At 42.4% G+C, this 27,203-nt stretch overlaps 9 protein-coding genes across 15 annotated transcripts; 7 read left to right on the top strand and 2 right to left on the bottom strand.

Moving 5' to 3' along the window:
* Positions 1-256: 256 nt before the first annotated feature.
* LOC6739839 (nucleic acid dioxygenase ALKBH1) lies at positions 257-1,667 on the top strand. The gene is made up of 3 exons (XM_002076697.4): positions 257-619; positions 671-1,212; positions 1,275-1,667. Exons 1-3 carry the CDS (start codon positions 503-505, stop codon positions 1,612-1,614), a joined length of 999 nt encoding a protein of 332 aa, XP_002076733.1. The 5' UTR covers positions 257-502; the 3' UTR covers positions 1,615-1,667.
* A 328-nt stretch (positions 1,668-1,995) lies between these two features.
* Positions 1,996-2,676, top strand: LOC120285336. Its single transcript, XM_039297360.2, has one exon. It carries the CDS (start codon positions 2,305-2,307, stop codon positions 2,674-2,676), a length of 372 nt encoding a protein of 123 aa, XP_039153294.1. The 5' UTR covers positions 1,996-2,304.
* An 84-nt stretch (positions 2,677-2,760) lies between these two features.
* On the top strand, positions 2,761-4,999 carry LOC6739838 (myb protein). The gene is made up of 2 exons (XM_002076696.4): positions 2,761-4,075; positions 4,137-4,999. Exons 1-2 carry the CDS (start codon positions 2,761-2,763, stop codon positions 4,793-4,795), a joined length of 1,974 nt encoding a protein of 657 aa, XP_002076732.1. The 3' UTR covers positions 4,796-4,999.
* A 50-nt stretch (positions 5,000-5,049) lies between these two features.
* On the bottom strand, positions 5,050-6,450 carry LOC6739834 (glycosyltransferase-like domain-containing protein 1-like). Its single transcript, XM_002076695.4, has 3 exons — positions 6,308-6,450; positions 5,943-6,225; positions 5,050-5,888 (listed from the first exon to the last, which is right to left on the bottom strand). The coding sequence occupies exons 1-3, from the start codon at positions 6,390-6,392 to the stop codon at positions 5,123-5,125; spliced, it is 1,134 nt and encodes a 377-aa protein (XP_002076731.2). The 5' UTR covers positions 6,393-6,450; the 3' UTR covers positions 5,050-5,122.
* A 256-nt stretch (positions 6,451-6,706) lies between these two features.
* LOC6739833 (mastermind-like domain-containing protein 1) lies at positions 6,707-10,261 on the top strand. Of its 2 annotated transcripts, none has more exons than XM_016180947.3 (5): positions 6,707-6,800; positions 7,195-8,349; positions 8,742-8,850; positions 9,256-9,420; positions 9,537-10,261. In XM_016180947.3, exons 2-5 carry the CDS (start codon positions 7,639-7,641, stop codon positions 9,599-9,601), a joined length of 1,050 nt encoding a protein of 349 aa, XP_016039493.1. In that variant the 5' UTR covers positions 6,707-6,800; positions 7,195-7,638; the 3' UTR covers positions 9,602-10,261. The 2 variants fall into 2 exon arrangements, with proteins under 2 accessions (XP_016039493.1, XP_016039492.1); XM_016180946.3 differs by having other exon boundaries at positions 6,753-6,901.
* Positions 10,262-10,678: 417 nt separating this feature from the next.
* LOC6739835 (protein stunted) lies at positions 10,679-12,112 on the top strand. Of its 2 annotated transcripts, XM_016180948.3 has the most exons (4): positions 10,679-10,836; positions 10,956-11,086; positions 11,644-11,693; positions 11,969-12,112. In XM_016180948.3, exons 1-3 carry the CDS (start codon positions 10,808-10,810, stop codon positions 11,655-11,657), a joined length of 174 nt encoding a protein of 57 aa, XP_016039491.1. In that variant the 5' UTR covers positions 10,679-10,807; the 3' UTR covers positions 11,658-11,693; positions 11,969-12,112. The 2 variants fall into 2 exon arrangements, with proteins under 2 accessions (XP_016039491.1, XP_002076729.1); XM_002076693.4 differs by lacking the exon at positions 11,644-11,693 and having other exon boundaries at positions 10,680-10,836.
* A 250-nt stretch (positions 12,113-12,362) lies between these two features.
* LOC6739837 (leucine-rich repeat flightless-interacting protein 2) lies at positions 12,363-15,478 on the bottom strand. Of its 3 annotated transcripts, none has more exons than XM_016180951.3 (7): positions 15,374-15,478; positions 14,459-14,600; positions 14,021-14,305; positions 13,600-13,963; positions 13,380-13,538; positions 12,837-13,021; positions 12,363-12,772 (listed from the first exon to the last, which is right to left on the bottom strand). In XM_016180951.3, exons 2-7 carry the CDS (start codon positions 14,543-14,545, stop codon positions 12,662-12,664), a joined length of 1,191 nt encoding a protein of 396 aa, XP_016039489.1. In that variant the 5' UTR covers positions 14,546-14,600; positions 15,374-15,478; the 3' UTR covers positions 12,363-12,661. The 3 variants fall into 3 exon arrangements, with proteins under 3 accessions (XP_016039489.1, XP_039153285.1, XP_016039490.1); XM_039297351.2 differs by having other exon boundaries at positions 15,397-15,449; XM_016180952.3 differs by having other exon boundaries at positions 15,259-15,444.
* A 224-nt stretch (positions 15,479-15,702) lies between these two features.
* LOC6739844 (probable arginine--tRNA ligase, cytoplasmic) lies at positions 15,703-18,138 on the top strand. Its single transcript, XM_002076691.4, has 5 exons — positions 15,703-15,862; positions 15,921-16,049; positions 16,113-16,459; positions 16,518-16,847; positions 16,911-18,138. Exons 1-5 carry the CDS (start codon positions 15,821-15,823, stop codon positions 18,058-18,060), a joined length of 1,998 nt encoding a protein of 665 aa, XP_002076727.1. The 5' UTR covers positions 15,703-15,820; the 3' UTR covers positions 18,061-18,138.
* Positions 18,139-18,989: 851 nt separating this feature from the next.
* LOC6726078 (clathrin heavy chain) lies at positions 18,990-26,498 on the top strand. 3 transcript variants are annotated; one of them, XM_016172527.3, is made up of 7 exons: positions 18,990-19,170; positions 20,118-20,366; positions 20,782-20,989; positions 21,221-25,522; positions 25,596-25,762; positions 25,834-25,920; positions 25,980-26,498. In XM_016172527.3, exons 2-7 carry the CDS (start codon positions 20,325-20,327, stop codon positions 26,208-26,210), a joined length of 5,037 nt encoding a protein of 1,678 aa, XP_016039486.1. In that variant the 5' UTR covers positions 18,990-19,170; positions 20,118-20,324; the 3' UTR covers positions 26,211-26,498. The 3 variants fall into 3 exon arrangements, with proteins under 3 accessions (XP_016039486.1, XP_016039485.1, XP_016039484.1); XM_016172526.3 differs by having other exon boundaries at positions 18,990-19,209; XM_016172525.3 differs by lacking the exon at positions 18,990-19,170 and adding an exon at positions 19,591-19,683.
* Positions 26,499-27,203: the final 705 nt, after the last annotated feature.

Genomic DNA, 27,203 nt, shown 5'->3' with positions numbered 1-27,203 from the left:
GCACGCCACGTTTTTATGAAACAAATATAACTACAACAACATCAATTAATTATTGCTGTGAAGTGTAATGTTCCCACCTGATTATTTCCCTTTGAAACCCTGAGGACGTATCTTCGACCGAAAGAATGAAAACGATCACTGTGAAAACGTAAACAATGAAAAAATCGGTCTCAAAGCAACAAAAACATTTCAAAATAGTTAAAAGTAGTTGGATATCGTTCATATATCGATAAGTTTATATCGATAGGAGTGGAAAATGAAATCACATATGAATCACCGCACGAAAAAAGGCTTAAAACTTTTTCTACAAAAAGGACATTCGAGCTTGTTTTGCAATGTCCCATATGAATTGCATTCATTATTATTTTTCATATCTATTCTATGGTGTTTCCACCCCATGTATGATTTCTTAACGTGCTCAAAAGCATTAAAGATTTCTCCAAGCGCAGTCACACTATTGTTATCGTTTATATTAACTTATTGTTTATATTGTTTATGAAGCATGTTCAAGCTAGTTTTCAAGCAGTACAAGTGCAAAAGTAACAGTCCCGATTTAACGGAAGTGGTTAAGATCGATGATTGTGTATTCAAGGGGAATGATCAAGAAAAGAGTGATATTGTAAGTACTCGACCCATTGCAATTGAATTATGATTTTTACATTTCCCTCAGAATATTGTTCAACGATTAAGTATCAGCAATGTAGAAAGCCCACAGACAATGCCAGGCGTTAAATCGCCAAAAGATTGGCGATCCTATACATTAACTAACCATCCCGGCATTATTGTGATTCGGAATCCATTCTCGGAACGTGGCCGGCGTTATTGGATCGCCCGATGTCTGCGGGATTATCCGCGAACGCCAAATATAGTCAATTTGAATGAAAGGCTCTTCGATGAATCCGTCAGATCGGACTGGTGGAAACAGCTTAGTCTGTGCAGCGATGGCGCTGAGTTCCAACGGATAAAATCCGCGATGCGTTGGACGACATTTGGATATCATCACAACTGGGACACGAAGATCTATGATGAGGAGATGCAGTCGCCCTTTCCCGAAGATTTGAGCAGTCTATGCGGATTGTTTGCGCAAGCGTTGGGATACGCTGATTTCAAGCCAGAAGCTGCAATTGTAAATTACTATCCAGTTGGTAGTACGTTATCGGGTCACACAGATCACTCTGAACCAAACAAATCGGCCCCTTTGTTTTCTTTTAGGTAGTATATCACACAATACACATATCCGTGCACCTAATTTTTTTTAATTTTTATGCCTACAGTTTTGGTCAGACTGCAATATTTCTAATTGGTGGAAGATCTTTAGAAGAAAAGCCAACCGCTATCTACCTTCAATGCGGGGACGTTATGATAATGTCCGGAGAATCGCGTCTATGCTATCACGCAGTTCCCCGTATCATCAAAACTCAGACATCCGCGACTTCATCACTGATAAATGAAGATGCCGACAATGCAGATATTAAAACTGATAAAATAGATAAAGATTTATTTCATAATGTTGGCGACCCCCAATTTTGGGAGCCTTTTTCGAAATATATGGACGATTCACGTATTAATATTAATGTACGTCAAGTGTTAAATCCAGGAGATGTTAAACTTTAACGCCGCCTTAGACAAGTTTTTAATTTTATAGCGTTTTACAAAATAAAAAATTGCACTTTAATTGAAAACTAAGAGAAACAGCAATTTAAGTTGAAGTGATGCGTTCAATGGAAATATCTAAAATTTATAAGTGAAGTTAACCGTTTTCTAAATATTTTTCAGTGGCTATAAGCGCTACTGACGACTTAATTTAGCAGTTCTGACAAAATTAATTTATCCGATAACCTAGGATGTCAACTTTTTAATAATATTTCCAAAAAGTTGATAGCTAAATATCGATACTATCCAAGCTATCGCACAAGAGATTGACTTCTAGTGAAAACGTGCCGATTGCCTAAGCGATTATTTATCGATAATATCGATATCGACAATTAATCGTTTTAATTGACAACGCTAGCTCTAGTGTAACGGTCACACTAAATACTACATTTAAAATAATAAGATGCGACGCCGTAAATTTACAGTGTAAAAACGTGAATGAACTGATATAAAACACCAACGTGTGGACCCATAGTCCAGCACTTTCAATTTGAAATAACCGTAGCACAAATTTAGATCGAAAAAATGTGAGAGTGGTCATTTTTTTCCGCAGTTTTCCCCAGTGCTAAATATAGAGCATCAAAATGTTTGGCATGAACGCAATATCGTGAAACTATTATCTGCTTTTTAGTCCTCGCTGCCTGATTGAGTATGTCCACAAATATCTGTAATCTAGAAGTAATAAAGAACACAAATCCAAACCAAAATAACCGCGAGGACCAGCAAACAAAAACATTTGATTTCGACCGCACCGAGAGCGATGCGACGCACCCAATATTACGCAGAGATCATCGCCATAAGCCTGAACGGGTCGAATGCTTGACGTGCTGCTCTCAATTCGAGAGTTTCTCGTACAGCGACATTTGCTCGCACTACATATTCAACCATCCGCATAATTCGGATAGTTTGCGCCATCATCTGCCCAAGTGCTTGTACTGCAAGCGCGACGTTCATCGTTTCCAGCGTAATAACAAGTCAGAGCCGGAGATCTATCACTTTTGTTCGCCCCGCAAGCAGTGTTAAAGATATACCCATACACATATATACATAGAGCGCCATTATACATATATATATTTACCTATATATACCCATAAAGTTGAGCTTAAGATGGCGAGTGCGAGCACTGAAAACGGCGAGGAGCTGATGAATTACGGCAGCAATTCGGATTCGGAGGAGTCCGAGTACTCGGAGAACGAGGATACCCAAGATGGCGACAAGGATTCGCAACAGAACAGTAATGCCGATTCGGGCTATCCACTGGACTCGCCCGAACTGCAGGACTCCAAGTCGACGGGGCAAAAGCGACAGAACAAGAGCGGTAAGACGAACATCGGTGCAGTGCATCCGAACTATGGATTCGGCAAACGCTGGTCCAAGTCTGAGGATGTGCTGCTCAAGCAGCTGGTGGAGGCGCACGGTGAGAACTGGGAGATTATCGGACCGCATTTCAAGGATCGCCTGGAACAGCAAGTGCAGCAGCGTTGGGCCAAAGTCCTCAATCCGGAGCTTATCAAGGGTCCGTGGACGCGGGACGAGGATGACAAGGTTATTAAGCTTGTTCGCACTTTCGGGCCCAAGAAATGGACACTAATTGCACGATATCTGAACGGACGAATTGGGAAACAGTGTCGCGAGAGATGGCACAACCACCTCAATCCGAATATCAAGAAGACGGCCTGGACCGAGAGGGAGGACGAGATCATCTACCAGGCTCACCTGGAGCTGGGCAACCAGTGGGCAAAGATTGCCAAACGTCTGCCCGGACGCACCGATAACGCCATTAAAAACCATTGGAACTCAACAATGCGTCGCAAATATGATGTCGAACGCAGGTCGGTTAATGCATCTGGTAGCGATTTGAAGAGTTCGCGAACCCATCTCATCACGCTGATCAAGTCCGGTGGCATCAGCAAGTGTATGAATAATATGCAACATAACAAGGAATCTGGTGGCGAGGGAGCTATTAAATCCGAAAACGCCGATGGCGCTTCGGTTACTGGCGTGAAAGGTGGTGATCTGGCACAGGAATCACAAGACGATCATCAAAAGGGATCCAATCTGGCCCACCTCAGTATGCAGCATCTCATGAAGTTGACCATGCCGCGCCAAACACCGATCATATTGAAGCGTACACGCAAACACATTCCCGAAACTCACCATCAGGCAGGATGTTCATCAAGTGGGACACTCAACCAGGAAGAAGCCGCCGGAATCGCCAGGCCGCGACCACCGAGTTCGCCCGTCATATCGCCCATTAAGTCGCTACCCTTTTCACCGAGTCACTTCCTCAAGTCGCCATGCCTGACCACCTTTGAAGATATGGATCTGCGGGCTAGCACGCCGGTAGCCAAGGTCTATAATCGCGTTGGAATGGAGATCAAGAAGGAAATGGAGACATCGTCGATAGAAACTCCACACAAGAGTAAGTACAAGCCACTGTCGGCTTCAATGCATCTTGAATACACAGTCATCGTTATTTGTAGGTCAACTTGGGCCACGAACACCAACGCCCTTCAAAAAGGCACTTGCTGCCATTGGCAAGAAGAGGGACGGTCGTCGATACGAGCCATCCAGCCCATCCAGTCTGGTGGAGGATCTGGCCGAAATCATCCATGAAGAGCATCTGAGCAACTCGCTGACCGCAAACAATTCCAAAATGATGGGCGCCGCCGATCAGAACTCAACGCTAAACACCGAGTACAATGCTCAGTCGCCGCCGCATATGAAACGTGCCAGGAAGTCATTGCTATCAACTTGGAGCTCCAATCATCCATACAACTCTGGCTCCGCCAAAAGGATTCAGCCCTTCGAAACCGAGACGCCCAGCAAGTTTCTCACATCGCCGGGCGATATTTTGAAGGACACGCTGTGCAGCGAACAGGACCTGCCGTTCGACGAGGGCAGAAAGGAGAATCGACCATTCCATAATCGCAGAAACTACAAGTACCGCGGTGGCTTGACCTACGATCATGTCATTGATCCCAAGTGGGCACGCGTCGCTTGTGGCAAGTCCATAGATCAAATGTTTATGGAGGAGCAGGCTTATGCGTGCCTCAAAAATCTATCCTGTATTTCGCGCTCCCTGAACTTCGAGAAACAAAAGAGTTTGGGGAACCCGTTCGACCGCTTTGGTTCGCTCTAAATTCTATGTGTCTATATTAAGGTATTACAAACAAAATTATATGAGCATCATCTTTATCAAATTGTAGATATGAATCCCCAAATTTGCATCCAAACTGGATTGTTTTTAAAATTAAATTTATTGTGCTACATATTATTGGTTAAATCCACCTTAAATTGTATCCCATTTTTTTCGGATATTTCATAAATAAATGCTTAAAGTAAATGATGCCTGTTTTTAACTTACATACATATATTGGTTTTTGGCTTTGTGGGTTACAGAAGAGAGATATATTTATTCAAAAAAAAAGTCCATCATATTACAGAGAATATTATTATTATTCGATTTCTAACTTTGTTGGTCTGCAATATGTTTATTAAATATGTCCAGATATTTTGGCACTAGTTCTTTCGCCGAAAAGCGATCGAAATTAAAGTTCTCAAAGAATTGATCGCGCTGCTTGCGAAAGACCCTCGGCATTCTACAGAAGTTGTAGAGCTTCTTCGTCAGCGCATTGGAGGTGTTGTAGAGGTTTTCCTTTGGGTAGATTTCCGGGTAGACCAATTTGTTGGGCGCAATGGGATAATTGCCGCAGAAAGTGGCCTCCAGCATTGCTACTCCAAAAAACTCATGGTCGGCAGTTGATATCACAATGTCCCCGGTGAGCAGGGTCTTCAAATACTCCTCACGCTCCAGATGGCCAAAGTTCACCAGCTTGCTGCCCAGCTTCTCCTGTATATGCTCGAATTCCTCTGGTATCTCCTGGTAACTCTCGCCGCAAATAGTCACCTTGAAGTCCACTTGGCGCTCATGGAGCTCACAGAGCGTGTCCACCAGTAGTTTGGGATTCTTATCGTGCTCCCAGCGATGTGGCCAAATTAGATGGATGCACTTCTCATCCAGATCCTCAGCAGTCTCCCCCATTGCGCACACCCTCCGATTGGGAAACCGTTCGAAATTGACGGGAAAGTACAGCACTTGGCATTTCTTCTCGATTTGCTCGCGAATATGCTTGATTTTAAAGTCTGGCTGCATATTCAAAAAGGGCTGAACATTATCCAAAAACGAGTTGCAGTTGAATTGGGAATTGAAGAGTACCATGTCTGCGGCAAGACTAAAAATGGATGGGTTATGGATGCAAGTTGGGTGACCACTCTGTATACCCTACCAGGAAAGTATCTCATTGAAACCGTATTGACAATCGCGCTGCTTCACCTCGCGCACCGGATAGATCAGCTGGTTCTCGTGGAAGTAGACGATCTTCCGGCAAGCGGCCAGATCCGGACGCAGACCAATCAGCTCGGCCAGGCTGAGCACGGAGCTGGCGAAGAGCACCCGGAATGCGTGATCGCGCGGAATCAGCTGGGCGAAGTGGAGGGCAGAGGTGCGTGCTCGCCAGTGCCATTTCTTGGCGGGAAGGCTGTATATCTCGCTGTCGCCGTGGTTGAGACCTGCAAATTGGCTAAGTTGGAATGAAGTTTGTATGGCTAATTGTAATATTCAACATATATGTATATGCATATGTATATGTACCCTCGATCAGTGCGCTGATCAGCTGTTTGTGACTGCCCCCGTAAAACGGTTCAATAATCAAAATATGCGGCTTTGCGCACGACATGATGCACGGAGTTGGTGTGTGACCAGATTGATGGACAATTTCCAAGTATATTAATTATTTTATATGTGTGGCTTTAGTCAACAACAATTGGCTCAAAAAAAAAAAATCAAAATTGTGGCCACAATAAGCTATAATTATGAAAAATTATAATTTATTTATGTTAATAAATCTGTTTATTTTTGAATTAATAGCTTATGTATACGTTTTTAAAGCATTTATTCAACATAATTTAGTCAATTAAATTACCCCAATTGATTTAAAATAAACAATAAATGGCGTTTTTTATCAGCTGTTTGAATGCACAACCTGTGCAATGCGAAAATATACCGACCAGTGGAGAACGCCTTGAATTGGCTGTTCACGCCACTCGCACGCTGGTCACACCGATTTTGTAAATGCAAAAATTGAGTATGTATAAGTATTTACCATCGTGTCGTTATAGGAAAATTAAAAATTGTGTCATCTCGGACCAAGATAAATGTTGAAAAGCAAACCAAAGTGAATCATAGGTATATTGTAGATCAAATCCTCTCTGCCTGCTGATTATGCCATCAATCGAAGCTGAAAACTCAGCGTACGGGGAAAAAATTCAAACGCGAAAGTGCTTTTTTTTTATCCAATACCAACTACACAAACACATACATACGTACATATGCATATGCGTATGTGTGTGTACAAAGGCATTGATATAAAATTGAGAAAAATTCAATAAGCTTACCATAGCATACCAAAAGCATTGATGTAATATCCGTGCTGTCGAGTGTTCGCATTCATAATCCTTGCTGTTTTTACATCATTTTAGTGTCTCCAAATTGGGCATAAACACATTCGCATATATATATACGTATACATGTGTATGCACACTGATTAGTGCGCAGATATATGAAGAAAACATTGAGAAAAAAAGAAGCAAAACAATCGGATTCATTGGAAAAGCCATTTGAACGCAATCCAATTAAAATTCAAGTGTATTTCAACCGAGCTATGTAGTCGTATTCTATTATGTACGATTGTAGAGCAGCCAGCGAATAATCGAATCGAGTTACATCAAATCCTGGTGGGTATCGCCAACGAAAAATGCTCGATGCTCCATGGAAATAGCAAAATGGCATTGGCAATTGATTGTGCTGATTACATACGACCTGGAAACTTGCCCATTTCGAAATCGGATGGGCAGTTAAGTCAGTGAATTATTGAATCACTTGAAGACACACAAAATACAAATACGAACTGCAACCCTCTCGCCATGTCGGTAACATCTTCGATTGAAAAGCCAACAACCACAGCAAGTGCAATTCAGCAACAACAACAGCATCAGCAGCAGCAGCAACAGAAGCCACAACAGCAACAACAGCAGCAGCAGCAGGATAAAAGCAACACCATCGCAATCGCAGCAGCAGCAGCAGCAGGGCAGCAACAAAAGCGCAAATCCCTGAGTTCCAAGCGCTCGTACTCGCTATCCTCGTCGAGCGCCTCCAGTTCTGGTTCCTTTGGGGCGATAAGGTCTGCGACGTCGCCACTGGTCACCACCGCCGAGAGGGAGAAAGATAAGGAGAAGAGCTCCTCCTCGGCCAGCAATAGCCACCATCAACATCATCAGCTCCATCAACACCATCACCATCATCAGCAGCAGTCGCAGCAGCAGCAATCCTTTTTGCCGTACTCATATTGCACCGATACCATAGCAGCCGTACATCATCAGCGACAGTCGTACGCGCTGGTCCAGAAGCCCCCATCGTTGCGCTACCAGGGAAAGCCCCATCATCAGCTGAGCAACTTCTCGCCCACGATGACCTCCTCGGAACCCTCATCCCCATTGGCCGCCGATGGTTGCGGATCCGGAATCCTTAGCCCATCGGAGGTCGCCACCCATTGTTGCGCCAATGTCAAGGCCAATATCACCACCCCGTTGGCCACCACCACACAGAAAATGCACCGAACAATACCATCTGATAAAGTAAGTGTTATTTTAGGCATTTATTGAGCACAGTGGGTGGCTGGCTATTGAATAGTTGCAGCCAGTTACTTCGACAATTTGTGGTATAAATACCTGAGCAAAAGTGCATATATGTAAAACGTAACATGAGCTAGAAGCAACCTTCGATTCCTTTTACGCAACTCTTAGCTGCAGTATGCACTCACTGCATTTTAAATTATTTATTTACAAAGATGTTTTATTATACAAATCAGTTATCAGTTATTAGTTGTGTAGCTTTACATCTTTTTTTAATTTCATTGAGCTTTCATATTCAACTTCAACCTTAACTATATGAAATGCAAAAATAAAAACGCAATAAAACTATATCATATAAAACAATTTAATTGCAATAATATCCGTTTGCTTTTCAGATTAACCTACGCCTCATTCTTGTTAGTGGTAAAACAAAAGAGTTTATTTTTAGCCCTTCAGATTCCGCAGGTGATATTGCACAAACAGTATTTGATAATTGGCCAGAAGGTGAGTGAATTCAGTGTTAAGTTTGACCCCGAATGATTTTTAATCACTAACGATTAAGTATGTAAGCTACGTAATACAAATAGAGTGAAATATACATATTTCTATATCCATTTATAATGGCATGATATTGACCTTTTCGCGTGAACTGCATTTATTTTGAGAACGCTTTAATCGTGGTCAAAATAATTACAAACAGAAAGCAATTAAGGAAGGAATAATTCCACGAAATATTTAATATTTATTGCATCTATTGGATATTCAAAATAAATGCGACTTTTGAAGTTTGTTCAAATATTGTCAGCTAATGTGCCTCTAAAATCCATTCTTTCTTAGTTGTTTTGCTTTTAAAGTTAGACTATTAATGCGAAAATCCATGTAATACATTATTGCGCACATATTTTGCAGATTGGACCCACGAAACTGTGTCGAAAGCCGAAATCTTGCGCTTAATTTATCAAGGTCGTTTTCTTCATTGCAATGTAACCTTAGGAGCACTGGGACTTCCATTAGGCAAAACGACTGTTATGCATTTAGTGCCACGTGATAATTTGCCAGAGCCCAATTCACAAGGTAGGTTTTCAAAAGGAAAAAGAAAAGAAAAAAGGTTTCCATAATAAAGAGCTGCTCAATTTTGAAGTCGCAATGCATACGAAAAAAAATCTTACTGAATTTCCCTCCTCTTTTAGATCAAAGACAAAATAGTAAAGGCGGTTCTGGACGATGCTGTTCGACAAATTGCTCTATTTTGTAACTAAATTATTATATAATAGCGTAATATTTAAACTAATTTGCATTAAAAGAAAAAGAAAAAAAAAAAACCCACAACCGAAATAAAAACAAATATGAATGTATAAATTACATTTTTGTGCAGTCAGAAGTATATTTATTAAACTATAACAATGTATGTCTGGATCAACAAGGCGCTTTGTTTCAAATATTAATGTACATACAATATATATTTTATATATATACCACACAGGAATTCATGAGCATGTGCAAAATGCGTATACTCTGTATTAAAGTTGCTAGACTGCATATTTATAACATGTAATATACGAATACAATGCTAATTGCTTTTAGAAACCGGACTTGTTAACCTAATTAGAGAATGGGTAATTACAACACTTATTTCAAATATGTCGAAAATATTGAAAACTAATTATGTGCAAGAATAAGTAATTTTCCCTTTGCGTTCTGCTTTTAAGTGTGCGTCAACCGAAAACTAAATAAAATCAGCAATTACTTGTCAGATCGATTCTTTAATGCGTTAAAGAATATTGAAGCAATTTTTGTTCTGTATATATACACATTTAATTAGAACTTAAGTGTTTTCTTCTGTTAAGTTTTAAAATATTATCTGTAAAGTCTAACTTAAAGTCAATGATAAATAAATAATCTAATATATCCTTAAGCTTATCCTATTTTGGGTGCATTGGTGGTTATTTGATTACTTGCCTAGAACTAAAAACAAATTTCAAGCAAAATTGGGAAATATTTTTTTTTAAGTTAATGGTTTAATGTAATAATTTTTCTAGAAATGCTTTCTAATGTGCAAGGCAGGTTGAACAATGTCTGCTAAATTATTTGAATAGGTATGAATGTGTAGCAAGCTTCGTTCTTTCAAATAAAACAATTTGGCATATCCAACATATTTATTAGGGTTTTTTCGCAAAAGAAGAAAAATAAGTAAATTAGCTTTTTAAATATGGAAAAGTTTGAGTTTCGATATCGATTAAAAAATGTTACTAACAGTGCGTATGTTAAATAACAGAAGTCACAGACGTCGTCGCTATCTTGACGCACACTAATCTAGTACTTAAGGTATATGTGCGACAATCGACGGTATATTTCCGAGTTAAGTATGAAAAACTAGTTGGCCACACTGACCGGATTCTGAAAGGGAATATCTTATATATTTTTTGTGTAGCGTGAATATATTTCGAATAAACCGATCACAATGACTGCCTGGAGAGCTGCCGGAATTACGTAAGCATTGTATAAGTGCCTGCCGCACCAGCTGTATTGTGGCAGCGTTCTCATGCAACTAAAAACACATTTGCTGCCCGATTACATAACAAAATTAATCCAAATATTACCGATTGCAGCTACATCCAATACTCCAACATCGCCGCTCGCATTTTGCGCGAGTCCTTGAAGACGGGACTGCGTGCGGATGCCGCCAAGCGCGACGCGAGCCATGTGAAGTTCACTCCCTGGGCAAACGGCAAGCCAGCTCGTACGTATCATAGCACTTTAGGCGGCCAAATAGCAGGCATTATATAAATTAACTCCGGATAATTGGAAATCCAAGGGGAAACCGTCATCAATGAGTTATTCAGAATGTTTCGAAGTCATCCACAAGTGGTTTCCACACGATATTCTACCCAAAAGTTTCGGAAAAAAGCACCGTTTCGAAACGACAATGTGAAAAATACCGAAAATTAAAGGGTTCACTCGTGTTCCCACTTTACTCCGAAAATGTTGCCAATTTAAAGGCGTAATGTCGCGCGTAGAAAAACATTCGTATATTAGTGCATATATCATATATATTTTGATATATTTGCACTCAGTTTAAATCCTGATCATCAACATTGAAGCGTTCATACTCATCCACACAAATTCTAAAACTTTAAATTCAAAATTTTCTTAACTGTTTGGAATATTGAAACAAAATCTGGCAAAATTGCTCACAAACTGCACTTAAAGACCCATTCTTTGAAAACAAACGCTCCATAGATTAATAGAAGTTCAATTTATGTTTCATATTGCGTCATATTTGAATATATTTTTCAGATGAAAGGGCTTAAGTGTTCCGCCGTCAAATTAATAATTTAAAAACTGGCGTAAGTGCCTGCCGCGGCAGACAAAACCCAAATTATCCCAGCGTTCACATTAAACTCAACGACAGTTTATGTATCTAACTTTGTTCCCAAAGTTTCTAACTACGCTTACGAGCTGATCTGCATGCAAATGCGATGTGTTTATATATTAATATACATATATATCCCAAAGTGCCCGCCCCAAAAGTTTACAAACGACCAACTATTAACTATTTCTTTGTGATGAAAAGCTATTATCCAAAGCGAATGCTGATTATTGCCATTTTTTCTGTCCGCAGAGCGTCAAACCCAATCGGAATCCTAGATGCTTTTCAGTGGCCCCTCGAGAATGATTCGCAACAACTGAGATCCGCCTAAGCTGCAATGTTGTAAAATCATGAAAAACAAATAAAATTAAATAAATGTAATTTATTTAAACACGATGACTTTAATTGTTCTTAAATGTGGCATTTACTTGGGCGTTCCGTTGAGAGATCGCGACCGATGAAACGGATTTCTAGCAAAAGTTCAAAGATTCAAATATAGACTCAATAGAATATTGTATTTTTTGAAAAGAACTATTTGTCCGGTTTACCAGAGGCCTTTTAATTGGGATCAGTGATAGGTTTCTTGCTATAATTTTGTCAACGCATATTTGTATAGAATGATTTTATACACATAATGCTGAACCAATTGAATTGTTACTTATATTTTGCGCTTTAAATATACACATATAGACATTATTTATGTTAATTATTATCCAGTTAGTTTATATTTTAATTTAAATATATATATATATTTTTAAGGTAGAGTATTTTGGATTATCCTTCAAAAATTATCGATTTACTACCACTAAGACCGATTAAATTGCTACCGAAGTGCTATTTCAATTGCAGCATGTTTATTTTTGTGTTGATGATGTCGTGTACTGTTTTCTATGTCATCGGGTGCGATCCTTCAATGGTTGGCGAGATTGCATTTCCCATCTTAGATCATAAGTCCTTTAGAATGGCACTCTTTGCGTTTTTCAACTTATCGAGGCGTTTCAACAAATGGTTGTTGGACGTTTCAGCTTCCTCCAACTTCTCCAACAGTTCCCGGTGCTACGAAATGGAATAATAATGGAATCATAAGCTGCTCATTTCGATTGGCATTCGAACCACTCACCTCGCGTTGCAGCTTGCGGCGCTCCAGCTTCAGCTCAGCCTCCGCCTTTTCGGCGGCTTCTGCGGTGCTCTTGTATCGGATTACTTGAGTTTCGGAGCGCGCTAGGCTCGACTGTAGGTTGGCGATTTCCTGTTCCGCCTTTTGCAGCTTATATTTATGGTCTGAAATGATTTTGTTTGTTTCCCCTGTCGGATAGTATAAGAAGAAGGAAGGGCTCGTAATATAGTACAAATTTGTTGCAGCTCTATAGTGCCAAACTGCAATATTTATATACAATTTATTGTTTAAAAAAACTGAAGATATATGGAGATACACAAAAGTGCGAGAGAATGTGGCCGATCAATGGGATCGGAAATATAAATGATATATATATATATATATATTGCTTTAAGCCATGTTATCAAATAATGAAAACTACAAATAATAATTTAGCAAATCGTTCAAGTTTGAGCAAGAACCGGTTAGTTATAAAAAGGATAATCACTGTGGCGCACTTTACATGCTGAAAGTTTAGTTGGCATTAAGTAAGTATGGTACACGTACGTTGGGCCTCGTAATCATTCTCATCGCCGAAGGAACCTTGCGAAAGACTGCGGCGTCCGGAAATTCCATCACTTTTATACTCGTCAAGTTGTTCGTGAAGCTTTTGCACCTCCGCCAGCAGCCGCTGCTTCTCGTCACTGAACTTTTTAAGTCTAACGTCTGCAAAGAACTCGAACTGTTGTGAGGTGATCTCATCCAGGTGCAAATGGGGAATATTCACCTAAAGAACCCTGCACGGAGGCCAGCACCTTGGCATTCTCGACACTCACTAGAGCTCGCTTGGCATCGCTGCCATCGGCATTTTCAACTGCTACGATTAGAAGGCCCTGTTCGGCGATCAACGAGTCGCGCTCGTTCAACTGCCCTTGTACTAGCTTAAGCTCGAGATTGGCGCGATCCAGGTTGCGTTTGAGCGCATTGCAGTCACGCATCTTCTCCTTGAACTCGCGCTGTAGTTGTGCATACGACTCTTCCATTATTTCGCATTTGTCCTTCAGTAGCTTAACTTCGTAGGCCTGCGAGGCGCGATCGTTGTCCAACTGGGCGTTCGTTATCATGGCTTTGCGAAACCGCTCCTCCACATCCTGAAAGCAGAACCACTTGAATCACATCGAAGTGATGGCTGCGATGTCAGCACCCACCTTAAGCTCGTGCTTGAAGTCGCGAAAACTTCTGCCCTCCTCCTCCACGGAGTCCTCACTGCTGCGGCGGGATGCTGATGCACGGGTCACGTTTAACAGTCCGCCGTAGGCGATGCGCACGGGATGCGCCGACAGGGTTTCGCTGCCCACTGCCGTGGAGTTTTGCATGTCGAAGACCCGATCGGCGGTGATCTCCTGCTCTTTCTGCTGCCGCTCCAGCTCCCTCATGCGAATCTCGCGGGCTTCGGCGCGCGCCTGTCGACGCGCAGCAAGTCGCGCTTCCGCCTGAAAAGACCGAATTCAGTTTCATTTGAATTACTTATGCGACCATTGTGGCTTTAATGTCCTTGTTTTTACCGAGCAGGTACAAATTGCAGTTGTTAGTAACAATTTTAATATTTACATTTAATGCTATGTTTTGGGATGTAAAATACACACCTCTTTCGTAATTTGATCCAGCGCATTGTCTTCGGCATTGATTCGCATGTTGTTCCGTCGCCGACCTGTGGTACTGATACTTTCCATTGAATCTGTGCTCTATTTAACTATATTTTATATATTAATCGCAAGCGATCGCACGCTAAAAAGAATCAACTTGTTAGTTTCAAGTCTATAAGAATGCAATAAAGTTTAGTTTCGATTTGAACCAATTGAAAGTGATAACAAGGATCATATTGCAATCATTCCAAAGGAAAGTCTATCAAATATAATAGTTTAGAGATTGCAGAGACAGCATTTATAGTGCTGCTCTTTCGGTTTCCAGCTCGTTGAAATCCCCTACAATGGTAAACATTTGGAATGTCCTAATTGATGATCGTGTGTGGTATGATAATGGATACCTTATCATCGGAACGCACTTTGTTATCTAGCAGTGCCGACTCACTTATATAAAAACCGGTGTATATATAGTACCATTGTCACCAAGCAAGCGAACATGCAGACAAAATGCGTATCAGATGATGAAAATAAAGTAAATTTTTTTTTGCATTGCGCTGCATAATGGTTTTTTCTTTTTAACTTTTACAAATTCCCCATCGACACTTGGCAATTTGGTGGCACAGATGCAAGGAAACTAGTTTATCTCCTGTTTATAAATAGGACGTATCAGTCCGTCGTTCCCGGTGAATATGTTTTTATCCACTATTTATATTTGTAAAACAAAAAAACCGTCTGCATTGCAGTTTTAATTTTAATGGGAGCGGCGTTACACACATCTGTTTTTCCAAGTTTTCACGTACGTATCTTTTGGGGACTGTGTGCAGCACACATTAAAAAGTTTAGGTTGCGCCCCCACTAGACTTTAGGTATTTACACAAAGGTGACAAAATCTATAAATTAATTAAGCACACATACACATAAAAAATTTTAAGAGACACCTTAAGCGAAAGAACAATCACAATTAATCATAATAGAGGTGGTCGATAAATCGATCTATCGATACAAATCATAAGTGCTAGGTGCATCCGATGTGCTTTTTCCACCGCGCACAGCTGACATTTAACTAAGCAATGCTTTCTATTGTGCCACACATACATTCTCCATACCGACATCTACATTTTTAAGGCTGATTTTAAAATGCACATACAATACAATTTGTCTGTCCCATAGTTTAACTGTCAAATGAGAAAATATTTTAAATACCAGTGGGAAAAACGGCATCTAAGGAGTGACTGTGATGAGTGACATCACCAACAGTTATCGTTATCGATAGGCGACGTGTGCACACTACTTGCCATCCATGTGGCATCGTTGTGTTGTTGTTATTAATCAGCGGAGCAACAAAAGTCAAAATTTGGAAACATGTCCGAGCTAAATATGGAGCTGAAAAAACTCAGGGAGCTGGTAAGCGAATAGCTGATAATTTACGCCAACATTTTGACATGACATGCCGGCTTTAAAGGAACTGAAGACCCAAGGCCTTGCCGCCAGAATACAAACTGCCAAAAGTGGTGAACAGTTGGACGTCGATCTTGTTCAGCTTCAAATTGAAAATAAGAAGCTGAAGAACCGCCTGTTCATCCTAAAGAAGGTGAGTTTATGGCCCCCAATGTGTTTCAGCTTAAGAATTTCATGTCTTTTATTTCCCTGTCAGTCCATTGCTGAGGAATCAAATGCCGGCGGCGGCGCCGCCTCGAAGCCCAAGGAATCTTCTTCGATCACCGAACACCTGGAAAGCGTCTTTGGCCAGGCGATTGCATCAGCTTTTCCGGAATTCAGAGATACGCCTGTTATAATTGCACCAGTTAACAGTACGTCTGCGAAATTCGGCGACTATCAGTGCAACAATGCCATGGGATTGTCCAAGAAACTGAAAGAGAAGGGCATTAATAAAGCACCACGTGATATTGCAACCGAGTTGAAAGGACACTGCCCAGCATCGCCAATCATTGAAAAGCTGGAAATTGCCGGAGCTGGTTTCGTAAACGTTTTCCTTAGCAAGTGAGTGACATAAGTACACAAAGTCCATTTTAAACTTTAAAAATGTTAATTTTTGCAGAGATTATGCATCTTCAGCCCTAAGCAATCTATTGCGTAATGGTGTCACGCCTCCAGAAGTGATCAAAAAGCGAGTCCTGGTCGACTTCTCATCGCCCAACATTGCCAAACAGATGCATGTCGGTCACTTGCGGTCCACGATCATTGGCGAGTCGTTGTGCCGCCTACTGGAGTTCCTGCAGCACGATGTGATCCGTATCAACCACCTGGGTGACTGGGGAACGCAGTTTGGCATGCTGATTGCCCATTTGGAAGATCGATTCCCCAACTACCTAAATGAAAGCCCTCCGATCAGTGATCTGCAATTGTTCTACAAGGAATCCAAGAAGCGGTAAGACTTGTAACATTGCGAACTAATTACGATGTGCTCGAGGTAAATAATACTTCCCTGCAGATTCGATGAAGATGAGGAGTTCAAAAAGCGTGCCTACAGTCGAGTGGTTTCATTGCAGAAAGGTGTTCCGAACTCCATTAAGGCCTGGGAGCTAATTTGCAATGTGTCGCGAAAGGAGTTCCAAACGATCTACGAGCGATTAGATATTAGCGTGAAGGAACGGGGTGAATCGTTCTACCAATCACGAATGCTGTCCGTTGTGGAATACTTGCGTGGCAAGGGGCTGCTGGAAGTAGATGAAGGACGCGAGATCATGTGGCCAGACGATACGAAAACTGGCATACCTCTGACAATCGTGAAATCGGATGGCGGCTTTACGTATGACACCTCTGACATGGCAGCCATTCGCCATCGCTTGGAGGAGGAGCTTTGCGATTGGATCATCTATGTGGTCGACTCCGGACAAAGCACGCATTTCAACACCATATTCAAAGCTGCTGAACGATCTGCCATCCTGAATCCACTCAGCCATCGTGTTGACCACGTACAGTTTGGCGTCGTTCTGGGTGAGGATGGCAAGAAGTTTAAGACTCGATCGGGTGATACGGTTAAGCTGGCCGATTTGCTGGATGAGGGAATGAAGCGATCCCTGCAGCAATTGGAGAGTCGTGGCCGCGATAAGGTCCTCACGCCACAGGAACTGAAGGACGCCCAAGAGTCGCTGGCATATGGATGCATTAAGTATTCGGACTTATGTCACAATCGGATCAGCGACTATATATTTTCGTTTGACAAGATGCTTGAGGATCGCGGCAACACTGCGGTGTACTTACTTTACACCTATACACGTATTTGCTCCATTGCACGAAACTCTGGCGAAGATTTCACCAATTTGCCCGAAATACTGAAGAAGACCAACATTGTGTTGGCCCACGAAAAGGAATGGAAGCTGGCAAAGACTCTACTGAAACTCCACGACATACTCATCAAGTGCTCCAAGGAACTCTTCCTGCACTTCCTGTGCGAGTTTTGCTTCGAGGTGTGCACAGTGTTCACCGAATTCTATGACTCTTGTTATTGCATCGAAAAGAACAAACAAGGCGATATTATCGCGGTCAATCATAGCCGGATTCTAATGTGCGAGGCAACTGCGGCTGTGTTGCGCCAATGCTTTTATATACTAGGCCTTAAACCAGTTTCGAAAATGTAAAAAGTTCTACTACTGACATCATGTGTACACGAATAAAATGAAACATTTTATAAAGAAAAATGATATACCTTCAAAAGATTTGCTAGTTTTATTTTCATATTGGGTTTATCTTTAAAATTACACCATATTTTACCAAAAGCTTAACAGTGCCAAACTATTTGAAAGTTATCATCCATCTAACTATTTCTATGGGACTTGTATTATTATTGGCTGCCACAGAGAAGGGTATATAATATACATTAAGCTAATCTGGGTAAACATGGAAACGAAGATAAATTAAATCAGAATTATATATAATTAAACAGGATACTAGATATATATTTTTTTTTGAAAATTTCTTTAATGCCTGTTTTAAATTAGGATATAGCTTATTAATAAATCAATATTAACAAGAGGCAATGGCGACAAGAGTGGCGTTAGAGTGGGCGTTGCAAAAAGCATTTACATTTGGTTTGGGCTTACAGTGTGACCGTTGACTAAACATGAAAAGGGAACGGATTCTAAGAGAAGCATTCAAAAAGCGCCGTTTCCAGTTTAACATTCTGCGCCTGCACTGTACTAATCTACATATAAAAATGGGGAATAATATAGTCGAGTTCCCCGTCTATCAGATACCTGTTACACTACTCTACGAGTAACGGGTAAAATAACTTCACTTTCCAAATAGAATTGCTCTAAAAATAAGGTTTGCAATTGGAGATTATATCCAATTGGATCAATCGATAACACCTGTTACCCACACGTATGTATTGACCCAAAAACTTATCGGCAAAATGTAAATAAAGCGGATATAATAAAAGAAATTTGTTGTCCCTAACAAAGTTATATTACATTTACTGAAATAATGACCACATTTGAATACTATTATCGTGCAATACAAATATCGATTGGAATGATTAATGTGGTATCGATATTTTTCACTCCACGCTATAGCATATTTGCCGTATATATCGGCATTAATTGTATAACTTTCACACCTCTACCTTGTCTTGCAGTCAGTATTTAGTCAAACAAAAAAATAAACTACATTTGTTAGAGCTTGATAAGAGCTCAGTTTGTCTTCAGTGTGTGTGCCCGTCATCTAGCAACAAACCGACGTGATTATTTCGAGTATGATAGTAACTTAGCGTACATCTTTGTTAAATTGCAGTAAGCATACGGGCTCAAAATATCTTTCGATTCATTGGGAAAAAATGTAAAGTGCCAAAGTGCGTGTGTGTGTGCGCTTGCAAATGCAATATATACATATAAATCTTGTTTATTTGATGTAAAAGCATCCGATTAATTTACCGTTTATCTAATTATGTTCTTGTTTATGTGGCATATTGCGGTACTGCAAGTGTGCGCGCTCATCTGTGAGTGTGTGTGCGCGAGTGCTGCTGTGTGCGTGTGAATTGGGAATTACCGCTACTCAATTGGATGTATATACACAGAATTTCGTTAATTTCCTGGCATTGTCCCATTGTTATCAGGCGCAAAACAGTGACATTTAAATTCGATTTTCGTTTTTCATGCACATCGCACACACAGGGGGAGGAAAAAACAAGAGCAAAATTGCCGTACATGTATTAGTCAGTGACTAATTGTTCAAAGCGCAACTCAACATGGCTGACTTTTTCTGTGGTGAGCAGCGATTTTTGATGATAATGCTGCCTCTTTTCTTTTCAAACTCTCTCTCAATTCGCTCGCTCTCTCTCTCTCTCCCTCGCTCACCTCAAATAAAATAAAGTGCTGGTAATTTTCCCGTCGACACGACAAGTGCAAAAACGAAAAAAATACCGATACAAAGGATTAATCGTAGAAAATAAATTCGTCTATATATTTTCTTGCACAAAAGCGATTGGGCATACAATAAGAGACTCGGTGTTTTATTTTAAGGGCGTTTACATCCATATGTACATACATATAGGCCTTTATCTTTCATTTTTTCATCCGGTGACGCTGTCACTTTCTATCAACAATAAAATAACGCCCACAATTGGATTTTTCCTCATTCTTGCCGCATCAGTGCTGTCCATAACTACATGTTTTCCCAAAATCTTTTGTCTTTCGTGCAGCTAAACGTTCCAATGGAAACCGAATCTTAAACCAGAAACCGACTAAACTCGAACACAATTAAACAACAATAAATCATCGAAACAAATCAAATACAAACTGTTACCAAGTGTGCAATTCAAAAAAACATCTTATTGGCATTGTTTTCGCAAAGATACATTTACGTTGTAAAGGTCTGTCAATAACTAGACCTCACTGTAGTAGTAAAGATGACGCAACCACTGCCCATCCGCTTTCAGGAGCATTTACAGGTGAGTAATATTAAATATTTTGGATTTTGGATACCATCATTACATATCCACATACGTACAACCCACCAATATGCCACGATTACCTCCGATTATATCCGATCCATAAGCTCCCTACTTTTCTTGTGGAAATTTCACGGTTTCCAGCTCTAATTCAACGTGTAAACAGAAAATATGGGGGCTTAGGTCGAGCTTGTACTATGCTATCCATACCTTATATTCAAGTCTGTATACAGTGCATTTTCTATGGAACTAGTTATAAACTTAAGCAAAGTATTGCGAATATCTAATAGTAAATGTAGGTCAATCCAGGCCAGTTCAATAATTAATAATGAATGGTTATATTGTGTAGTTAGTGCGTATGCTATGATTTTCGATTTATCAATTAACACACATTTTCAATCTCCACTACGCACAGCTCACAAATGTCGGGATCAACGCCAATTCATTTTCATTCAGCACGCTCACGATGGAATCGGATAAGTTTATTTGCGTGCGGGAGAAGGTGAATGATACCGCCCAAGTGGTCATCATTGACATGAACGATGCCACCAATCCCACGCGGCGTCCCATCTCAGCGGATTCGGCTATCATGAATCCAGCTAGCAAGGTCATTGCGCTCAAAGGTAACTGAAACCGATGGTGTCCAGTCGATCAGAATGTCCGAAGAGGATCAGATTTTAGCTTAAAGTCACGTAGACTTAGTAAACAGGTCCGCTTGATGTGACTACGTGTCTACAATTCTTAAAACCTCAAATAATTAGAAAAGGTTCCTGTTCAGGGTTTGAAAGGTTTTTTCGGTCGGCTGGGATTATGCATTTTTGAACATGTATAACTTTAGAATATTTTTCTTTTAGCGCAAAAGACGTTGCAGATCTTCAACATTGAGATGAAGTCGAAGATGAAGGCGCATACCATGAACGAGGATGTGGTGTTCTGGAAGTGGATCTCCCTCAATACGCTAGCTCTGGTCACAGAAACGAGTGTGTTCCATTGGTCCATGGAGGGCGATTCGATGCCGCAAAAGATGTTTGACCGGCATTCATCGCTGAACGGGTGTCAAATCATCAACTACCGCTGCAATGCCTCCCAGCAGTGGCTACTCCTGGTCGGCATTTCGGCACTGCCAAGTCGCGTTGCCGGTGCCATGCAGTTGTATTCGGTGGAGCGCAAGGTCTCCCAGGCGATCGAGGGGCATGCGGCAAGCTTTGCCACGTTCAAAATCGATGCCAACAAGGAGCCGACCACGCTGTTCTGCTTTGCAGTGCGTACGGCCACTGGGGGCAAGCTTCATATTATCGAAGTTGGTGCTCCGCCGAGCGGCAATCAGCCGTTTGCCAAGAAGGCTGTCGATGTCTTCTTTCCGCCGGAAGCACAAAATGATTTCCCTGTGGCAATGCAAGTCTCTGCCAAGTACGACACCATCTACTTGATAACCAAGTATGGATACATACATCTGTATGACATGGAGACGGCCACGTGCATATACATGAATCGTATATCGGCCGATACGATCTTTGTTACCGCACCGCATGAGGCAAGTGGCGGCATCATTGGCGTCAATCGCAAGGGACAAGTCCTCTCCGTGACCGTCGACGAGGAGCAGATCATTCCCTACATCAACACCGTTCTGCAGAATCCCGACTTGGCCCTTCGCATGGCCGTGCGCAACAATTTGGCTGGTGCCGAAGATCTCTTTGTGCGAAAGTTCAACAAGCTCTTTACCGCCGGCCAGTATGCCGAGGCGGCTAAAGTTGCTGCCCTGGCGCCCAAGGCCATTCTGCGTACGCCACAGACGATCCAGCGTTTCCAACAGGTGCAGACACCAGCTGGCTCCACGACTCCGCCGCTACTGCAATACTTTGGCATTCTCCTCGACCAGGGCAAGCTGAACAAGTTCGAGTCTCTGGAGCTGTGCCGTCCCGTCTTGCTGCAGGGCAAGAAGCAGCTGTGCGAGAAGTGGCTGAAGGAGGAGAAGCTGGAGTGCAGCGAGGAGTTGGGTGATCTGGTCAAGGCCTCCGATCTTACACTTGCCCTGTCCATCTATCTACGCGCAAATGTGCCCAACAAGGTGATCCAATGCTTTGCTGAGACTGGGCAGTTCCAGAAGATTGTACTCTACGCCAAGAAGGTCAACTATACGCCCGATTACGTGTTCCTGCTGCGCTCCGTGATGCGAAGCAACCCAGAGCAGGGAGCCGGTTTCGCCTCTATGTTGGTGGCCGAGGAAGAGCCACTGGCGGACATCAATCAGATTGTGGACATCTTCATGGAGCATTCCATGGTGCAGCAGTGCACTGCGTTCCTGCTGGACGCCCTCAAGCATAACCGACCCGCCGAGGGTGCCCTCCAGACGCGCCTGCTGGAAATGAATCTGATGTCTGCTCCGCAGGTGGCCGACGCCATCCTGGGCAACGCCATGTTCACCCACTACGATCGGGCCCACATTGCCCAGCTGTGCGAGAAGGCTGGACTGCTCCAGCGCGCCCTCGAGCACTACACGGATCTGTATGACATTAAGCGGGCCGTTGTGCACACGCACATGCTAAATGCCGAATGGCTGGTCAGTTTCTTTGGCACGCTGTCGGTGGAGGACTCGCTGGAATGTCTGAAGGCAATGCTTACGGCGAATTTGCGCCAGAACTTGCAGATCTGTGTGCAGATTGCCACCAAGTACCACGAACAGCTGACCAACAAGGCACTGATTGACCTGTTCGAAGGTTTCAAGAGCTACGACGGACTGTTCTACTTCCTGAGCAGCATTGTCAACTTCTCACAGGATCCCGAAGTGCACTTCAAATACATTCAGGCGGCCTGCAAGACTAATCAGATCAAGGAGGTGGAGCGTATTTGCCGCGAATCAAACTGCTACAATCCCGAACGGGTGAAGAACTTCTTGAAGGAGGCCAAGCTGACGGATCAGCTACCATTAATTATTGTTTGTGATCGTTTTGATTTCGTGCACGACTTGGTGCTTTACCTGTATCGTAACAATCTGCAGAAGTATATCGAGATCTATGTGCAGAAAGTTAATCCATCCCGCTTGCCAGTTGTAGTGGGTGGGCTTCTTGATGTTGATTGCAGTGAGGACATAATTAAAAATCTAATTCTCGTTGTCAAGGGACAATTCTCAACCGACGAACTGGTCGAGGAGGTCGAGAAGCGCAACCGTCTCAAGCTCCTCCTTCCCTGGCTGGAGTCCCGAGTTCACGAGGGCTGCGTCGAGCCAGCCACCCACAATGCCTTGGCCAAGATCTACATTGACTCGAACAACAATCCCGAGAGATTTCTTAAGGAGAATCAGTACTACGATAGCCGTGTGGTCGGTCGCTACTGCGAGAAGCGGGATCCCCATTTGGCGTGTGTGGCCTACGAGCGTGGATTGTGCGACCGCGAGCTGATCGCCGTTTGCAACGAGAATTCACTGTTCAAGAGCGAAGCACGCTACTTGGTTGGTCGTCGCGACGCCGAACTCTGGGCCGAGGTCCTTTCGGAGAGCAATCCCTACAAGCGTCAGTTGATCGATCAGGTGGTACAGACCGCTTTGTCCGAGACCCAGGATCCCGATGACATTTCGGTGACGGTCAAGGCATTCATGACCGCCGATTTGCCCAATGAGCTGATCGAACTTCTCGAGAAGATTATTCTCGACTCGTCCGTCTTTAGCGACCATCGCAATCTGCAGAACTTGCTTATTCTCACAGCCATTAAGGCTGATCGCACACGAGTCATGGACTACATCAACCGGCTGGAGAACTACGATGCACCGGACATTGCGAACATTGCGATTAGTAATCAGTTGTACGAAGAAGCCTTCGCCATCTTCAAGAAGTTCGATGTGAACACATCGGCCATTCAAGTGCTCATCGATCAAGTGAACAACCTGGAGCGGGCTAACGAGTTCGCCGAGCGGTGCAATGAGCCGGCCGTTTGGTCGCAGCTGGCCAAGGCCCAACTGCAGCAGGGTCTGGTCAAGGAGGCTATCGATTCGTACATCAAGGCTGATGATCCGAGCGCCTACGTCGATGTCGTCGATGTGGCCAGCAAGGTGGAGTCTTGGGATGACCTCGTTCGCTATCTGCAAATGGCACGCAAGAAGGCACGCGAATCTTACATCGAGAGCGAATTGATCTATGCCTATGCGCGCACTGGACGTCTGGCCGATCTGGAGGAGTTCATTTCGGGTCCCAACCATGCCGATATCCAGAAGATTGGCAACCGTTGCTTCAGCGACGGCATGTACGATGCAGCGAAGCTACTGTATAACAATGTGAGCAACTTTGCCCGTCTAGCCATCACTTTGGTCTACCTGAAGGAGTTCCAAGGGGCCGTGGACTCGGCGCGGAAAGCCAACTCAACGCGCACATGGAAGGAGGTGTGCTTCGCCTGCGTGGACGCCGAGGAGTTTAGGCTAGCCCAGATGTGTGGCCTGCACATTGTGGTGCATGCCGATGAGCTGGAGGATCTGATTAACTACTATCAGAACCGGGGATACTTCGATGAATTGATTGCGCTGCTCGAGTCGGCTTTGGGGCTGGAACGTGCGCACATGGGCATGTTCACCGAATTAGCTATACTTTATTCAAAATTCAAACCTTCCAAAATGCGCGAACACTTGGAGCTGTTCTGGTCTCGCGTTAACATTCCAAAAGTTCTGCGTGCCGCTGAATCGGCTCATTTGTGGTCGGAGCTGGTGTTCCTGTACGATAAGTACGAGGAGTACGACAACGCCGTCCTGGCCATGATGGCTCATCCCACGGAGGCGTGGCGCGAGGGGCACTTCAAGGACATTATCACCAAGGTGGCCAACATTGAGCTGTACTACAAGGCCATCGAATTCTATTTGGACTTCAAGCCGCTGCTGTTGAACGACATGCTGCTCGTGCTGGCGCCCAGGATGGATCACACTCGTGCTGTTAGTTACTTCTCCAAAACCGGCTATTTGCCACTCGTCAAGCCTTATCTGCGTTCAGTCCAATCTCTCAATAACAAGGCAATCAACGAAGCCCTGAACGGACTCTTAATCGACGAGGAGGACTACCAGGGTCTGCGCAATTCGATCGATGGATTTGACAACTTTGACAACATTGCGTTGGCACAGAAACTCGAAAAGCACGAACTTACCGAATTCCGTAGGATTGCCGCCTACTTGTACAAGGGTGAGTTAACCATATGCACTTAACCATATTTGCAATTTTCAACTTATACAATATATTCGCATTGCAATTTCAGGAAATAACCGCTGGAAACAGAGCGTTGAGCTCTGCAAAAAGGACAAACTCTACAAGGATGCTATGGAATACGCCGCCGAATCTTGCAAGCAAGATATTGCCGAGGAGTTGTTGGGTTGGTTCCTAGAACGTGACGCTTACGATTGTTTTGCAGCTTGTCTTTATCAGGTGGGTAGCAGAGTAATAATGAATGTTAATTGGATTTTTGATTTTATTAATATGTATGTGTGAATTTGCAGTGTTACGACTTGCTGCGCCCTGATGTTATCTTGGAGTTGGCCTGGAAACACAAAATCGTTGACTTCGCCATGCCCTATTTGATTCAGGTACATCCATTTGGTTGCATAGCTACTGATGGCATACTAATTTGGTGTACGCTTTTCAGGTTCTGCGTGAATACACAACAAAGGTGGACAAACTGGAGTTGAACGAGGCTCAGCGCGAGAAGGAGGACGATTCCACTGAGCACAAAAACATTATTCAGATGGAGCCGCAACTGATGATCACCGCTGGCCCGGCAATGGGCATTCCTCCACAATATGCACAGAATTATCCACCCGGTGCAGCAACGGTAACGGCGGCAGGCGGACGCAACATGGGCTATCCCTACTTGTAGGACGTGCGCCCGATGATGAGAGCATCAAAACAACTTTAAAAACAAATGTATCAGCATTAAAGGAATACCAATAAAATAAGAAAAATAATCTATTAATTGCATGTGCGCCAAAAATTACCAAAACGAAACAACACAGTAAACATAACTTCGAACATCATTAAATTAAAGCAATGCAATTAACAATCCAATTTTTGGTTTGTTTGTAGACAGTTAAAAATTGATTATATGTTTTGATAATTACAGCACTCTTTATTCAAATATAACAGAATATATTACTTTTTATCATAATTAACTATGTTATTGTCAGTCGGTTAAAGTATTGAGGGTGTCGAAAGGTTGGTTTTTTATTATTTTCAGTAAGTTAATTCGAAAACCAAATTGAATTTCGCTTTAGGACTGAAGCATAGGGCATTTGGGAAAGATAATTTTCTCGAAGGTTTCGTGGAGTTACTAAAACTGAAGGAAATTTACAAAATAGCTCGACCATTTACTGTTTGTCATTTTTATAAAACGTTAAAAGCGCTTTGTCTTACTAAAAAAAAACTGGTTTTTGCGTTTTTTTTTAGTCAATTTGTTTGTTTTTCGTGTGATTGATTGTAAAACCGTTAACCGTTTTAGATGTACAATATGGTAAAGTTTCCGTTGTTTTTGAGATGTTTTTTAAAAACGGTTTGATATCTATTCAATGTACGCATAAACTCTGTTCTCCGCATAAACGAAGCTGTTTGTGAAATGCTGCATGGTGTGAACTGGAAATTTTGCCTCACAAGCACGATTGATGGGTGTGCAGTTGATTGATTCATCGTTTTGTTTTAGTTTGGGTCCCAAAAAGGAAGTTGGAAGCTTTCTCCAATCGAGAATTGAAGCTTTTCAGCTGGCCAATATGACGAAAGTAAACATTGTATGTATGTATGTTGTCTTTGCTTCGATTTGAAACCAGTTTTCCTGAACGCAAATTCATCCATTATCTCCAAAAGGTTGCGTGTCAAGGTT

This window comes from Drosophila simulans, chromosome X (genome assembly GCF_016746395.2).
Source record: "Drosophila simulans strain w501 chromosome X, Prin_Dsim_3.1, whole genome shotgun sequence".
In the NCBI taxonomy this organism is placed as follows: Eukaryota; Metazoa; Arthropoda; class Insecta; order Diptera; family Drosophilidae; genus Drosophila; species Drosophila simulans.
Note: the sequence above shows the minus strand (reverse complement) of the source record. Positions and strands in the feature narration are given on the sequence as shown.

What these genes read in the sequence shown, in the direction of transcription:
- LOC6739839 (XM_002076697.4), top strand. Translation starts at nt 503, where the DNA reads ATGTTCAAGCTAGTTTTCAAGCAGTACAAGTGCAAAAGTAACAGTCCC. An exon ending in ATCAAGAAAAGAGTGATATT is followed by an intron (nt 620 to 670) that starts GTAAGTACTCGA and finishes CATTTCCCTCAG; the next exon opens with AATATTGTTCAACGATTAAG. An exon ending in GCCCCTTTGTTTTCTTTTAG is followed by an intron (nt 1,213 to 1,274) that starts GTAGTATATCAC and finishes TTATGCCTACAG; the next exon opens with TTTTGGTCAGACTGCAATAT.
- LOC120285336 (XM_039297360.2), top strand. Translation starts at nt 2,305, where the DNA reads ATGTCCACAAATATCTGTAATCTAGAAGTAATAAAGAACACAAATCCA.
- LOC6739838 (XM_002076696.4), top strand. Translation starts at nt 2,761, where the DNA reads ATGGCGAGTGCGAGCACTGAAAACGGCGAGGAGCTGATGAATTACGGC. An exon ending in GATAGAAACTCCACACAAGA is followed by an intron (nt 4,076 to 4,136) that starts GTAAGTACAAGC and finishes CGTTATTTGTAG; the next exon opens with GTCAACTTGGGCCACGAACA.
- LOC6739834 (XM_002076695.4), bottom strand. Translation starts at nt 6,392, where the DNA reads ATGTCGTGCGCAAAGCCGCATATTTTGATTATTGAACCGTTTTACGGG. An exon ending in GATCAGCGCACTGATCGAGG is followed by an intron (nt 6,226 to 6,307) that starts GTACATATACAT and finishes GCCAATTTGCAG; the next exon opens with GTCTCAACCACGGCGACAGC. An exon ending in TTCAATGAGATACTTTCCTG is followed by an intron (nt 5,889 to 5,942) that starts GTAGGGTATACA and finishes ATCCATTTTTAG; the next exon opens with TCTTGCCGCAGACATGGTAC.
- LOC6739833 (XM_016180947.3), top strand. Translation starts at nt 7,639, where the DNA reads ATGTCGGTAACATCTTCGATTGAAAAGCCAACAACCACAGCAAGTGCA. An exon ending in GAACAATACCATCTGATAAA is followed by an intron (nt 8,350 to 8,741) that starts GTAAGTGTTATT and finishes TTTGCTTTTCAG; the next exon opens with ATTAACCTACGCCTCATTCT. An exon ending in ATTTGATAATTGGCCAGAAG is followed by an intron (nt 8,851 to 9,255) that starts GTGAGTGAATTC and finishes CATATTTTGCAG; the next exon opens with ATTGGACCCACGAAACTGTG.
- LOC6739835 (XM_002076693.4), top strand. Translation starts at nt 10,808, where the DNA reads ATGACTGCCTGGAGAGCTGCCGGAATTAC. An exon ending in TGGAGAGCTGCCGGAATTAC is followed by an intron (nt 10,837 to 10,955) that starts GTAAGCATTGTA and finishes TACCGATTGCAG; the next exon opens with CTACATCCAATACTCCAACA. An exon ending in GGCAAACGGCAAGCCAGCTC is followed by an intron (nt 11,087 to 11,968) that starts GTACGTATCATA and finishes TTCTGTCCGCAG; the next exon opens with AGCGTCAAACCCAATCGGAA.
- LOC6739837 (XM_016180951.3), bottom strand. Translation starts at nt 14,545, where the DNA reads ATGGAAAGTATCAGTACCACAGGTCGGCGACGGAACAACATGCGAATC. An exon ending in ACTTCAAGCACGAGCTTAAG is followed by an intron (nt 13,964 to 14,020) that starts GTGGGTGCTGAC and finishes TTCTGCTTTCAG; the next exon opens with GATGTGGAGGAGCGGTTTCG. An exon ending in GAATGATTACGAGGCCCAAC is followed by an intron (nt 13,022 to 13,379) that starts GTACGTGTACCA and finishes ACTATCCGACAG; the next exon opens with GGGAAACAAACAAAATCATT.
- LOC6739844 (XM_002076691.4), top strand. Translation starts at nt 15,821, where the DNA reads ATGTCCGAGCTAAATATGGAGCTGAAAAAACTCAGGGAGCTG. An exon ending in TGAAAAAACTCAGGGAGCTG is followed by an intron (nt 15,863 to 15,920) that starts GTAAGCGAATAG and finishes CCGGCTTTAAAG; the next exon opens with GAACTGAAGACCCAAGGCCT. An exon ending in GTAAACGTTTTCCTTAGCAA is followed by an intron (nt 16,460 to 16,517) that starts GTGAGTGACATA and finishes TAATTTTTGCAG; the next exon opens with AGATTATGCATCTTCAGCCC.
- LOC6726078 (XM_016172527.3), top strand. Translation starts at nt 20,325, where the DNA reads ATGACGCAACCACTGCCCATCCGCTTTCAGGAGCATTTACAG. An exon ending in TGCCGCCTACTTGTACAAGG is followed by an intron (nt 25,523 to 25,595) that starts GTGAGTTAACCA and finishes TTGCAATTTCAG; the next exon opens with GAAATAACCGCTGGAAACAG. An exon ending in TTGCAGCTTGTCTTTATCAG is followed by an intron (nt 25,763 to 25,833) that starts GTGGGTAGCAGA and finishes GTGAATTTGCAG; the next exon opens with TGTTACGACTTGCTGCGCCC.